General features: G+C 40.6%; 1 protein-coding gene across 1 annotated transcript in view; it reads left to right on the top strand.

Moving 5' to 3' along the window:
- The window catches only part of LOC101848531 (cell cycle checkpoint protein RAD1), a 17,299-nt gene extending 11,621 nt beyond the window's left edge, over positions 1–5,678 (top strand). Inside the window, exons 7-9 of the mRNA XM_005100608.3 lie at positions 588–652; positions 949–1,093; positions 5,345–5,678. Coding sequence (XP_005100665.1) covers positions 588–652; positions 949–1,093; positions 5,345–5,374 — 240 coding nt within the window. The 3' untranslated portion in view covers positions 5,375–5,678. The remainder of the gene's footprint in view (positions 1–587; positions 653–948; positions 1,094–5,344) is intronic.
- The last annotated feature ends 8,115 nt before the right edge of the window (positions 5,679–13,793 follow it).

The following is a 13,793-nucleotide window of genomic DNA, read 5'->3' as shown; positions in this document are numbered from 1 at the left end:
ATGAAAGTGGAACGAACTCAGTTGCCTGAAAAGCGTAGTTTGAGCATGTGTGGCCTAAATAAGCTGAACCCCCCTCCCTTACCTTATTTAGGCCACAGTCCACTGTGGCCTGAATAAGCTAAACCCCCCTCCCTTACCTTATTTAGGCCACAGTCCACTGTGGCCCAAATAAGCTAAACCCCCCTCCCTTACCTTATTTAGGCCACAGTCCACTGTGGCCTAAATAAGCTAAACCCCCCTCCCTTACCTTATTTAGGCCACAGTCCACTGTGGCCTAAATAAGCTAAACCCCCCTCCCTTACCTTATTTAGGCCATTATTGGCCTAAATAAGCACTCCCTTTGTTTAATTAATGTATTGCCTTGCAAAATTTTACATGCATGCTCCTCAAGCTCTGTTGTTAGATTGTTTGTTACATTTTTGTAACAGCTGTATAGCTTCGAGAATGAAACTCCACGGGAGCCTGGATGTCCTGAATATCTTAGTCACAGTTCTCCTCTTGCTTGCTGTCTTTTATTGTCACTTTCCTACAAATAAAAATACCAAGATGAGTTTTACTTAAGTCTTTTTTTATATATGTCCAAACAGTCCTCATTTCCAAAAGATTCCGAGATGGTCGAAAGTTTCGAGTGCACACAAACGCAGACCAACAGGTACGTGCTTATGCTAAATGAACTAGGGAGAGTATGCTTTAACGAGTAAGTGGCGTCAAGATGGGACTTGCTAATTTAAATATCTTAAGCCCAACACCTGGTGTGAGTATGGAAATACATTTTCATACTGGAAAATATGCATTCTTTGTTTTCTTGCATTGTGCCTCTTTGACTTGCCGATGCTGAAAAAAAATTTTCTGAGTTTTCTGTGCATGATACTAGAAAGATGCTTTGACAGACTGGAAGAGAAAAAAATCTTGAAAAACTTATTTGGGTGTATTTCATGTGTGCCTTAGGTACAAGATCAGCCTTCTAAAGCCTTCGGTCAAAGCGTTGGCACTGTCCACGAGAATCTCCATCCGCACAGACAGCAGAGGGTTTCTGTCCCTGCAGTACATGATTAGGACAGAAGATGGGCAGATCTGCTTTGTGGAATATTTCGTAAGTGTGCATTTTTTTTAAATATTCTTTTCCAACCATAAACCCCATCTCCTTTTTCAGTGGTTTTAAGGGTTGATAAAGAAGATAACGAATATCAGTTACAACTCTCAAAACCCTTGTCGTCATCCTTTTCCTCCTTTCTCCTCTTCCTTATCATCTTTATCATAACTCCCCAGCCCGCTACGTAGCCGCCCCCCACCCCCACCCCCAGAAAAAAAAAAAATAGATAGATATTCTTTCTTCGCCACATGACTACAGGTACCTCCCCCCCCCTCACCCCATACTAAGGAGAATGACTCTCACTCTGGCGTCTGTGTTCATAATATCAGTGTTATATTTCCCTTGTACCATCTTCCATGTGCCTTTTCCCTTTTGTACTCTACCACAAGGAAGAGTCGCCTGTCTTCAAAATAATTATTTTTTGTTTTCAGTTCTAGGTGTGTTAATTCAGTTTCTATTAGGCTGAGCTACGATATGATTAGCCCAAGATTGAATCCCCAGTGGGGCATTCTTGTAATTGGATTGGATTGTCAAGGCTCTTCCACCAACTTCGCTTGTCTTATCAGAGATGAATATATCAAAATCAAAAGACTGGCCTCTTGACAAACCTATCAGTATTACCTATTTGTGCGGAGTGTGGTGTGTGATTTACCTTTTTATTTCCGAGGGGCCCTATTTTAGTGCAAAATCTAAAATTGACGTTTACATCACTAGTTTGGTCATTCAATCAAATCAAGTAAATCTATTTCGATAGTTCTTCTACTAATGAATAAAATTCCGGCAAAAGGGACTTGTTTTTGGCAATTGCCGAAAAGTAATTTGATGTCGAAGTCGTTGTAAAGGAATTAGCCTGAGCCTGTGGCTCGCCAGCAGAGGGATTCCAACCGCTGGGCGCGGCTTGACGGATATAATGAGTTAAGACCCACGTCGAAACAATTGTCCATAGGGCAGGACAGCATGTGCTTTAGAGTGAGTATAGGATAATCTGACATCGTAATTTTCTGCGGAACCGCAGAGCGGCCGCGGGGAAAATGGGTCAACTGCATCGTGGAATTTCATCCGCAGCACGGGCACGTAATTTTAATTTTTTGCCAAATTTTGAGAAAATTTGTTCCATTACTATGCTTTCAGACGTAGAATTGCGAGAGAAAAAATTAAACTGAAAGGAGCTGACGACGTTAGAGTGATCTCCCTTTCACCGGAAGCTGGATATAGGAGCGGTTTTTTTGTGTGTTTTTTTTGGAAACAAAATTGATCTAGGGGCGTAGATCTAGATTCTTGTTTGTGTTAGCAAAGATCGTACGTAAAAGATAGTTCACTCCTCTCTTTGAGCTAATTATAAAAGTATCCTCAAAATTCGGTGGCGCCATCTTGGAAAAAGTGCGAACTTTGCGATCAGAGTTACCCCACTAGTATGAAAAACAATAAAAGTGAAATTAACTAACTGTGCTATTCCTAATAACCTATTATTCTTCTGGAGAAACGAAAGAGAGCTTCATAACAAAGACTACAGCGCCATCTGAACCAAAGCGCGGACTTACGCAGACACTTTTTTGGCTGAGTGATCTATCTTGTTATGTACGATCTTTGTTTTTTTTAAGTAAAGTTTTACGGCCCTCGCCACTGCATAGGTCATGATCATATGAAGCCAAGGGGTGGGTGTCAACAGAGAGGTCTAAACGGGGAATCAGACTTACTCTGCTCCCCTCTGACTCTAGCCTCAACAGCACCAAATCAGCTTCGACTATCAAGGCACCCCAGAAATAGTGGGTCACAAGAGAGTGACAGCAAAAAACGAAAGAAGAAGAGGAAAAAAATTATGTAAGGATGAGGAAAGCAAAATGAGCAGCTGCAGTTCCCCCTATTCCTTATGTTGTTCCAGCACAGTATGAGCATGACATTGATAAATCAGCCCATTTACAATTAATTTACTGTGTATAAGAACATGTTAGTATCCCCCCCTTTGGGAATGACCTTTTAAGACGCTTCAGTTAGTAAAACTGCCCTTTAGATTCTATTGTGCATGCGCTATGGTATAGGAGTACAGGCAAGGCGAGATTTGTTTTTCAGCAAAAATGGATAAATACATTTTTTAAGGAAAAAATGCGTTGAAAACAAATGCCGCTGAACGTCAGCTTCAGTTTACCAAACGAACATATGTGTCTGGTGGGAAACTGTTCTGTAGAGTGTTAGTACATATATAACGTGGTACTTGACCACACCCCTAAATCGACGGTAGATGAGCATTTCTGTGTTTATGCCATCTTCACCGAGTGGCTTTTCCTTCTGGGGTGTTTCTAATTCTAATTGCGAGCTCTACCTCTGACTTTAGAATGTTGGGACCATTGTTGTTGCTTGGTTGTAGTGGGGGTGGTCTTTTATCTTCAAATGATTCTCCAACATTTTTTTGTTCTGCCCATCTTCCTAGGACTTCTTTGTTCTCAAATAACGTTCTGTCTTCAACGCCTCCTGACAATCAATGACATAGCTCAAACTGCCAGCTCACCTGATTTTGAAATTACCCCGGTATACAATGGTGTCTCATTTCTTTGGGCCACACTTTTTGCTTTTTTGCTATTTTATGTTATGGGCTTGTGTTTCTAAAAAAAAAAAAATACAGATTGTATGCTGCTAATTGCTGGGGGGGGGGGGGGGGGGTAATTTTACTGTGTCTGTAGTGCTACTTCTCAGCCTATGATTAATTGGTACTTCTATTTTTTAAGCAGTATGGAAAAAGAAGTTTAGACAGGGTCAGGGTCCTTGCAGATTTTTTGCGGAATTTGGTCATTTTGGGAGTAAATTCTGCGCAGAATTTTGAAATTTTCAATGCAGAAAACTACGATGTCAGGGTAATGAGGATTAATTATTAATAATTCCTTAATAATTATTGGTAATGCCGTGTGCATTCTTTTTTGGGTGTCTCTTGGCTGCTTTCACCATCATGTTACTAGTCATTGTACAAGGGGGAGTCAAAAACTATACTAGTTGTTCGTTATTTTGCATCAAATTTAATAAAAATCAGCTCACAAGTACTTGCTCATATACGGTACTTTTGAACTCAAATTGTTAAAATTCAAGTTTCTTTACTTTTTTTTACCCAAATGACGTCACATCAAAATGGCTACCCTCTTGCAGGTCTGTCAGAGGTTAAGAGCTGTGATTGAATTTCTTGTTTTAGAGAAGGAAAATCCACTGATAACATCCAAAAGAGACATCAGAATGTTTACAAAGACCAAGCTTTAGATTTCGTCACTATATATGTAGATGGGTCAGATGTGTAAGCAATGAACCAGAGGAAGAGGTGTCCCTGTGCTTGTCAGACAAGCGTTGTCCCGAGGAGTCAGCCGGAAGAATCATGGCAATTGTGTTTTGGGACATTCATAGCGTGTTTCTCACACATTTTTTTTTTTAACCACGAGGAGCAACTGTCAATTCTGAACCCTACATTGAAACGACTGAAAGCGAGAATTCGACGAGTCAGATCAAATTTGAACTTGGAAAGAGTGTTCTTTCACCATGACAATGCCCGCCTGCATTCGAGTACCAGAACTAGGGAGACAATCACCCCGTTTATGTGGAAAACACTGCCACACCCAATTTATTCTCCTGATTTGGCTCATTCAGACTTCCACTTTTACAGTCCTAGAAAAGAACCATTGAGAGGTCAACACTGTGGAAACGATGGAGAAATCAAGACTGCTATAACCCTACAACCAACCTGCTCAGTTTTACACAGCTGGCATATGTGGACTTAGTAAAAGGGGGACAGTGGCTATTGAACGAAATGGAGACAGTTGAGAAATAGAAATTTGATCCTCAGATGCTCCCCTTCTATTTGAGGTGTGATAGTTGCAAGTGTGTTCTTTTTTCTTTAAGTTATAAACGAAGTTGTTTTACTTTTTGACTCACCCTCATATATATATGATTTTGCAATATCAGGACCACAGTAACTTCAACTTAAGTGGGTGGTCTGTCTGTCTACTGTCCGTCTTGCTTTCTTTTAGGCCTGACTGAGCGTTATGTGCTTATTTTAATTAATTGAGAATCGTCCTATGGCTCAAGCATCCCCACCCTTGTGACGCTACCACCACCACCCTACTGACCAAAATGGCCAGCCATTGTTAAAGAGAAAAGTGGTTACATCATGGACAGAATCATTAAAATAGAAAAAATTGCCATGGGGGAGGTGGTCATTTGTACAGGTGGCTGTTCGAGGAGATTCAACTGTACTTCACTTTTATCTTGTTTCAGTGTGCCCCTGATGAAGAGGTTGAAAGGTGACATCGTAATTCAAGGACATTTGTTTGTTGTTGTTGTTGTTTGGTTTTTTTATTATTATTATTTTATAAACAGTAGAGTTCGCTTACTCCGAAATCTGCGGGACAGCCAGGTTTTAGGTTTAGAGAGTTTGCTCAAATAGAAGAGGAAAAAGCGGGGATTTTTTTGTTCCCAGTTTACTGCTGTTTTCGGGTTACCCACCTTCGGTTTAAGCGGAATCCGCTGTACATGGAAACTGAATTTAAATTGCATTTCAAAGATTTGTGACGAGGAAATTTGTTCCTTTGTACTTGTAAAATTCTATTATGATAACAATGTGTGAGCATTGGTCTTTTTTAGTTGTAATTTTAAGAATTTTTAATGTTCAGCAGCACCTCAAAATGAACAATTATTGTGAGCCATCGTGGTGAAATCAGGCGCTCATCGAAACACTGGAATCGGAGAAACAGGAATTTTTCTACTGGTTTTTCAATTTTTATCGAATGTTTTAATTTTTGACTCAACATCTTTTATATCCATTTAAAAACTCATTTCTGTCTGGATTTTATCGAAAAACGTTGAAAAAAGGAACAAAAGGTAAATGTTCAGTTCTCAAGCCCCCTCAGGCTTTGGAAGTCACCAAAGTTTGGCAGCCATTTTCTCACTAATTTTACCTCTGAACACGGTGACCCCCACCTTCTTCAATCGCAAATATCTCGACTTTGATTCAAGATAGAAGGATATATTTTTAGTTCAAATCAAGGCAAATGAACAGGCTTGAAGATGATACCAATAACTCCTCATCTTACTACCCATCTGGCGTTTAGAGCAGCAGCAAAGGATCTCCAGCTCTGTCTGTTTTGGGCCATCTTGGTCAACGTCCCCAATAACTCCATGTGCCCAAAAATTGATGAGTGCCTGATTCTACTTCTACGGCGTCCTGACACAATTTATCTTCCCTTTGATGGAAGACTTATCTATGACTTCATAATTACTCGACGGGTCTGTTTGTTACAGTGTTCGGTCTCAATGCCCAAGGGGTAGGAGAGTCATAAACAGCCATCCTATGTCCACATATTTTTATGTATGTATATACAGTGGCATCCCAAAGAAACTTGAAAATTTATTCACCCAATTATCGTATCAAAGCCTTGCACCACCTACTCATGCAGCATAATAAATATTACATCTACAAGAATTATTTTGATAGTCCCGAGTTCTCGTCATTCCAGTTGTCGGGAATACAATTTTGATTTAGTGACCTTTTTATTTAAATTTCAAAGAAAGAGAAATAACAGAGATTGTAGCATTTCATGTTATGGTCTGAATACCATCGAATTACTATTGGAATACTGATCATGTATCTGGCTGTTAAGCATTATTATTGTTAACAATAATTGTTGTTTTATATCATATGTGTGTGACTGTGGGTCTGTTTGTGTGTGTAAGCATGTACATGTATAATGAGGGATTGTGTATACAGATATAATATATGTCTGCGGAAGAGAGGATATGTGTGAGAGTGTGTGTGTGTATAGATGTGGGCGCACTCACATACATATGTGTGTGTCTGTGGAGGGAGGGGTGGTGGTGAAATATCAAATCAATCCACCAGCTTGCTTTCAATAGATACAGTGGGTGTCGCTTTCAACAAGGTTGCCGTGACCAGCTTGTTGTCCTCGTTGGATCCGACCTCTCGTTGAATGTGACTAAGGCTTAAGAAAAGAAAGACAAGTTATTACAGTGGAATCCTGTTATAACGAGAGGGAGCGGACCAGAGCAAAATGTCTGTTATAGCAGGATTCTCGCTATAAGGGATCCAGTAATAAATTCAAGGGAAACTGTAAAGTAGGCCTAATCTATGAGTTTGGTGTTCTGTTTATCTCCTTTTGCTATCTCCCCTGATGATGATTTTGTTTCAACATGACCTCTAGGTCTTACTTGATCAAAAATCGAATCAGGTTTCTTTCTCTAGCGCTAGATCTAGCGATGTGGACTGACAGCTCGGCGTTGGCGATCAGAAAGAAAGGGCTCTGGGCTAACTCGCCCACTGTGTTTTCCCCCACCCCACCCTGTGGTGCATTCTGTCTGCTTGCGCACGTCACACATTCGCTCCATCCATTACAGCACTGTGACCTCTCCGTCCCCGCATCGGAGAAGTGAGAGGCATGGTAGGCCTTGATAATCTAAACTAGGCTTACTCTGGCCTATCACGCGATGCGTTCTGCCTGTCTGCGCATGCCACACCCTCCCTACTCAGTTGCTCTGGCCTTCATTGTTGATGCACATGGGATCTCCTATCCTTTGATTTGCAAGATCATCATCAAGTTTCTCAACTGGCGAGGTTTTGCATTATGTATAATTGTCTATGAACTGTGCACAGCAGCAGCAATTTTCCGCTATAACCGACTCGCATGTTTGTCTGATAGCGCTATAGCAGTATTTTATTTACAAAGGTAAAGAGGAGAAAAAACGGGGTTTTAGAATAGTGTCTTTATAACAGACTTCTCTTTTTTTTACGGACTCGTTATAAGTGGACTCCACTGTATATCACACGATGTACCAATACCAGTAGTTAAAACAGCTGTTCCCCCTGATGACGAAAATCTCAAACAGCATCAGTGTGCGTGTGTTTAAGTTAAGCTGTGAATTCTGACCGTCATTTCTGCTTTTTACAATATATTTTTTCCGGAACACTTCTCGTGTGGAAACATGGGCCTAGATCTACATAAAGTGAAGGCGGGAGCTTGGGTTTTCTCATCAGGGGAAGAAAAGAAAATGAAGGTCTCGATCTAGACCTAACCATTCAGAGTTCATCCAGTTTCAAACAGCCCGCATCACGTTCTCACCCGCCCCCTCCCATTCCTACCGTAGGCTAACCCTCGCCCATCCTCATGACTTTGGGACCCATATTAAGAGGCACACTAGATCTAGCAGCAATACAATGTGTTAGGAATCAAGGATAGGCCTTGTGCTTTGCGTGAGATGGAGAGAAAGGAGAAAAATTCTTCACTTTTGGGGACGCTAATTGCTTTTATTTGGTTATCGCAACCTCGTTGAAAGCGACTTCCGTCTGTTTGCAACCTCGTTGGAGCTGACGTACATTTACAAAGAGATGTAGAGAAAAAATCGGGCATTAAGGATTGCCTCGTTGGAGCCGACTTCTCGTTGAATGCGAAACCCACTGTATAAATTATCTTATCTTATTCTATACTTATAATCTCGTCACAGAGATCCACATCTGTACTGTAAACGCTGAGGGGGATTTATTTGAAAATGCTATATTTTCTTTTAGGGAAGGTATTGTTATCATTTTTTCAACAGTGGAGCTCACGTAACTTATAACTACTTCAGAATGTTAAGGACCCAGACTCATCTCCAAATAAACAACAGCTGTGTGGGCTTGAGATGTATAGATTTGTATAAGGGTAGCGATATTTCCACGGCATGCCGTCTGAAGATCGTAGTTGATATTTCCACGGCACGCTGTCTTAACATCGGAAGTGATACCTATACGGTATGCCGTCTTGAGTCTAAAGATCGGAATTGATATTTCGACGGCATAGGCTCTGCTTGAAGTGTACCAATGCAGGAATTGTGTTTGTTTTCCTGGCGACGAGTCGGGTGATCATCCCTACCCGACCCGACTCGATCCCATCCGCACCCTACTGTTGGAAAAAAAAACCCAGTATTCTCTCCATTTTGCTAGCACAAAATAAATTGTGCATCTCTCACTCTCGTTACAATCGCACAAAACATTTCTTCATTGTCCATAATGCACAAAATGATAGCAAAGGATAAACATTGTTAACTAAACATACAGGTATCTTAAATTGTATCTCTAATGCGTTACTTATATTATTATATGGAAAAGAGATTATAGCCTAGGCTTAATTATAAATAGTCCGGATGTTCTGATTGGCTGAATTTATGTGCCGTGGAATTATCACTTCCGATTTTTCGGCGGCCTGCCGTATAAATATATCCACTTCTTTTGGATAAACATTCGAGTGAGATCCATTGTTATTGTTGTATGAAATAATCTTAAATGAGAGCTTTTATACATTTGTTGATGAAGGGAATAGCTTGGGATGTGGATATTTTAACTGGATTTGGTTTTTGGGGAGATTTTTTGTTTTTTGTTGGAGGGGAGGGGGGTTGGGGTGTTTATGTTGTAAAAATTTGAGTGAGAATGGTTTGTGACATATGTAACATGTACTACATTTGTAATGTACAGAAGGAAAGAATCGGTTGAGTGCCAAAGCTTGGTTCCCTTGTTTTTGGCTGGAGAAAATAACTGTGTACCTTATGTCAAGTGTGAATAAATGTTTCTTCTTCCTCCACAAAATCAAAATGTTTGGTTTGCATTATTTTCACTGCTAGTATTTGAATTCAGCTGATCAGATACCTGGCTGACAGAATTTTATAAATCAAGAAGCTTTTGCAGTTGCAAATGCAAAAAAAAAATCTGCATTGTTAACATACTCGTAAACATGTAGACCTACTTTGAAGTGTTTAGGGTACGCAAATACATCATGTAAGTACATTCTTAGCTGACACTTCTGTCACCACAGCCTTGGACCACTCTCTCCAGATGTTGCCAGGAGTGTCTTAATCCTCTTTCCCTGTGTGTCCAGGTCATTGTGAAATGTGTTCTTTTTCATTTTGCCTTCCTCTTTTTCTTTTCCCCTGTAAACCAGTTTGAACTTTAGTTCATTGAGCCTAAATAGCTTGAGTACCTTTTATCATCTGCAAGAGATGTTTGTTGAACAGAAGGTGAAAGGTAGCACAATCCTGATTGCTGAATGTGCCTTTGTTAGGTGGTTAGCGCGCGCTCTGGTGTGGTGTGCTCCTTCTTTCCTATCAAATATTTATTGTCTTCTTTATCACTCCTTTTTTCGTGTGTGTTTGTTACTCTCTTGTGGGCGTGAGGTGGTGGAGTGGTTAGTGCACTTGTCTCCGAAGCGGAATGTCCGGGTTCAAGTCTCGGTTTGGACAAGGATTTTTTTCCGCCCCCCCCCCCCCACCCAGCAATAATGGGTACTTGACTTCGAGTTGGGGAAGTAAAGGCGGTGTGAAAAGGAACTGGCCACCCTACCACATTATGCTGACGGCCCAGGAAGTTGCCGCAACCATATTAACGCCCGACACCGACAGACGGACCAGACCCGCCGTTTTCCGTCGGGTGCAGCCGACCATATTAACACCGGATTTTGTCAGTCAGACACCGCCATCTTGCAAATATGGCGTGTAGCAGAAGAAGAAAATTGTTGTTGTTGCTGCTTTTGAGACACGGACAAAAAAGGAAAACCTAGACAAGAGACAAGAAGATTTTCAGTGCATGCCGTCCAAAGAAAGCATGATACACTTGGTGAATTTCATCATTTGTTTCCGCGGTTGTTGGAAGATAGTGAAAAATTCCAACAATACTATCGCATGAAACATAGCAGTTTCAATGAACTGCTAGAGATATAATAATATGCAGAGCTGACTAGAGGAGTAGAACTGCTAGAATTCTGTGTAGTGTCATTGAGGCGGGAAAGGGGACACAACTATGCAGAGATAACATCATTAAAATTACCTCCCATCTCGCCCGACGGACCGTCTTCAATTAGCACATGTTTTATCGGAGACGGTCTGACCGCGGACGACGCAGGACGTCGGGCGTCAGATTCACAGATGTGTTGACACATTCATAATAATTCAACAGCTAAACATAGTGCAAAATGGCAACATGGTCGAAAGATAAAGTTCTTTAATAATTCATTGAAATTTACAGACCCCATGACTGTCTTTGGAAAATAAAATGATTTTCTTTTTAGAAGAGAAAAACCAACAATCCCTTCTACTTGTAATTGAACAAGAAACAATTGAAATCACAGATTCATACAAATATCTTGGTCTTACAATCGACAAAAAAATTACTTGGCAAAATCACATAAACAATACCGTTAAAAAGGTACATCAGAGGCTGCACTTTCTGAGGAAACTTAGGTCTTTCAATCTGAATCCATCCATCCTTCAGATATCCTATACCACCACAAAAGAAACTGATTAATTTTGGTATCCCTTGCTACGGTAACAATTTGGAAAGGCAGCACATCATAAAAATAAACAAGTTATTAATCAGAAAGGCATCAAGAGCAATTGGTAGAGGACTAAGTAACTTTGAATATCTGTACAAAACAAACGTTCTAAAAAAAGGCGGAAATAATGCTAAGTGACCATAGCCACCCACTGACATCAGAATTTCTCTTATCGACCCACAATGAACGATACATTTCCAGAAAAGCAAGAATAGAGAGATGTAGAAATTCATTCGTACCAACTGTATTAGGTTACTGAATACACAGTGCTACAAATGAAACAGAGAGAAAGAAAGGGAGAGAGAGAGAGAAAGAGAGAGGGGGGGGGGAGGGAGAGAGAGAGTGTTACGGAGCGGGTTGTTTCAGCATGTGAGACATGTATTTTTACTATAATGTCCTGTTCTGTTGTGTGTATGCGTAAGTGCACCTAAGCATCTACTGCCATTGTATTGTAAATTGTAAATGACCAAGGCAAATTTTTCCCTGCCAGATGAATAAAGATTGTCATTGTTATCCAAAGACTATTCAAATCTCCTGGAGAAGGAACGGGAATAGAATCTGGTCGATTTTGTATGAAGCTTTGAACCTGGTGCAAACAAGTACTCAGTGATAAAGGAAACTAGTAACCTGCGCAGGTCATTCCAGAAGGAATTTTAAAAACGTTGAGAGAAGCCAGTTGTCCAGTGCTGGGTCTGATGAGGTATATCCCAAAGCTATGGTATATATCGCACACACAGAAATACAGAGACACATACACGAAAGCTAAAATCGTTCTTGACCAACATACACATGCTCGCAAGTCCTCCCAGCCACCTGCACACACACACACAAACACACATAATCGTTAATAAAATACTGAAATCATCAGGATAAGGCCGTAATTCCCGCACTGGTAGGTCTATGGCTCAAGTGATCTCTTATCTGAAGCCATTCTTTCATTCACATTTTTTTTTTTTTTCTTCTTCACCACGAGCCGCACATATAAATTGCAAGCAAATCGTCATTGTTAGTACACTCGCTGCAGCTAAACCACACGTGATGAAGACGTACTGACCCGTCGAATGACATTTTTTGCGCCGCGGTTCGAACGCCGGTTTCCACTCCGGTTAAAACCCTCTGGTTGCAACGTACATGTGAAGGGCCTCTTAAACGTATATACCATTTCCTCATTTCACAGACACAAAGTAAAACCATAAACAAAAATGGAACCTCATTTTTAGAGAACAGACGTGTTAATATTTTTTATTGTAAATTGAAAACATGAAAAAATACAAAAAAGTAGACTACTTTAATGTATCATTTGTGCCATTGAATACAAGTAAACGCAGGTGTTTGGAGGGAAAAACGTATCAGCAGACTGACATAGAAGGCACATGTGTTTGCCTCGAAATATTTTAGGAATGTTTAGAACCATTTAATATCAATTATCCATCCATTTTTTACTTACATGTAATACAGAAAAATGATGAAAAATAAAGGTAAGTTCATTCATTTATATAATATATATTCAGTGTATTTTAAAGCTGGCCTCTAAAATTTCAAAAGCATGTAGCATTCATGTGTATGACAATAATACAGAGGAAACCTGATATAACAGGGATGGTGGGACCAGAGAAAAAGTCCTATTATATCAGATCCCTGTTAAATCAGAAATGTAAGGGAAGTAAGCATTTGTGGACTAATCCAGCCGTATTTATTCATGGGTAGTTTCCCTTGCCACAAGTACCCACGAACAGGGATTTTGACTATGTGGCAGGCCTACGCATGACACACTATGTGTGCGTGTAGCTAGGCTAAGGGCTAGACCGAAGTCTGCAGCATACCCGAGGAGGTCATACAGTAATGACGGCTGCTCTGTGGGCGGCAACGCATGCCTGATAGAAGCTCTCTCTGGCAGCGGAACCATGGTCAACCTAAGCTGCACGCTGCCCGACTCGCGCACTGAAATCTAGAAAGGAAAGAGGGTTTTATTCTGAGGCCCTTGAGATTAGGAGAGTCAGTAGACTTATTTAATTTTTTAAAACCCATTTATCCCATTACCATTATTGATGTCCAAATATAGTAAGGTCCTTGAGCACACCGCATACCCCTCTCCCTTCAACCGCTGCGTGTGGCTGCAGTGGCGTGGCTTGCATGGGCTTGCTCCATCACTACGTTACTCTCTCTCTCTCTCTCTCTTACTTTTTACACATTGTTAACGAGCCTTTGTCCCTGTTATAACCGACTGGGCTCTGATGAGGCAATTATTGCCAATAACTTTTAATAGAGACACTGAGTAGTAAAAAACGGGGATTTAAAAAATCTCTGTTATTATCGGATCCCTGTTACTGTTATTACCGGGCCTGTTATATATATAT

This window comes from Aplysia californica, unplaced genomic scaffold (genome assembly GCF_000002075.1).
Source record: "Aplysia californica isolate F4 #8 unplaced genomic scaffold, AplCal3.0 scaffold00253, whole genome shotgun sequence".
Classification (NCBI taxonomy): Eukaryota; Metazoa; Mollusca; class Gastropoda; order Aplysiida; family Aplysiidae; genus Aplysia; species Aplysia californica.
The sequence above is the reverse complement of the archived record's forward strand: the minus strand, read 5'-3'. Positions and strand labels throughout refer to the sequence as shown.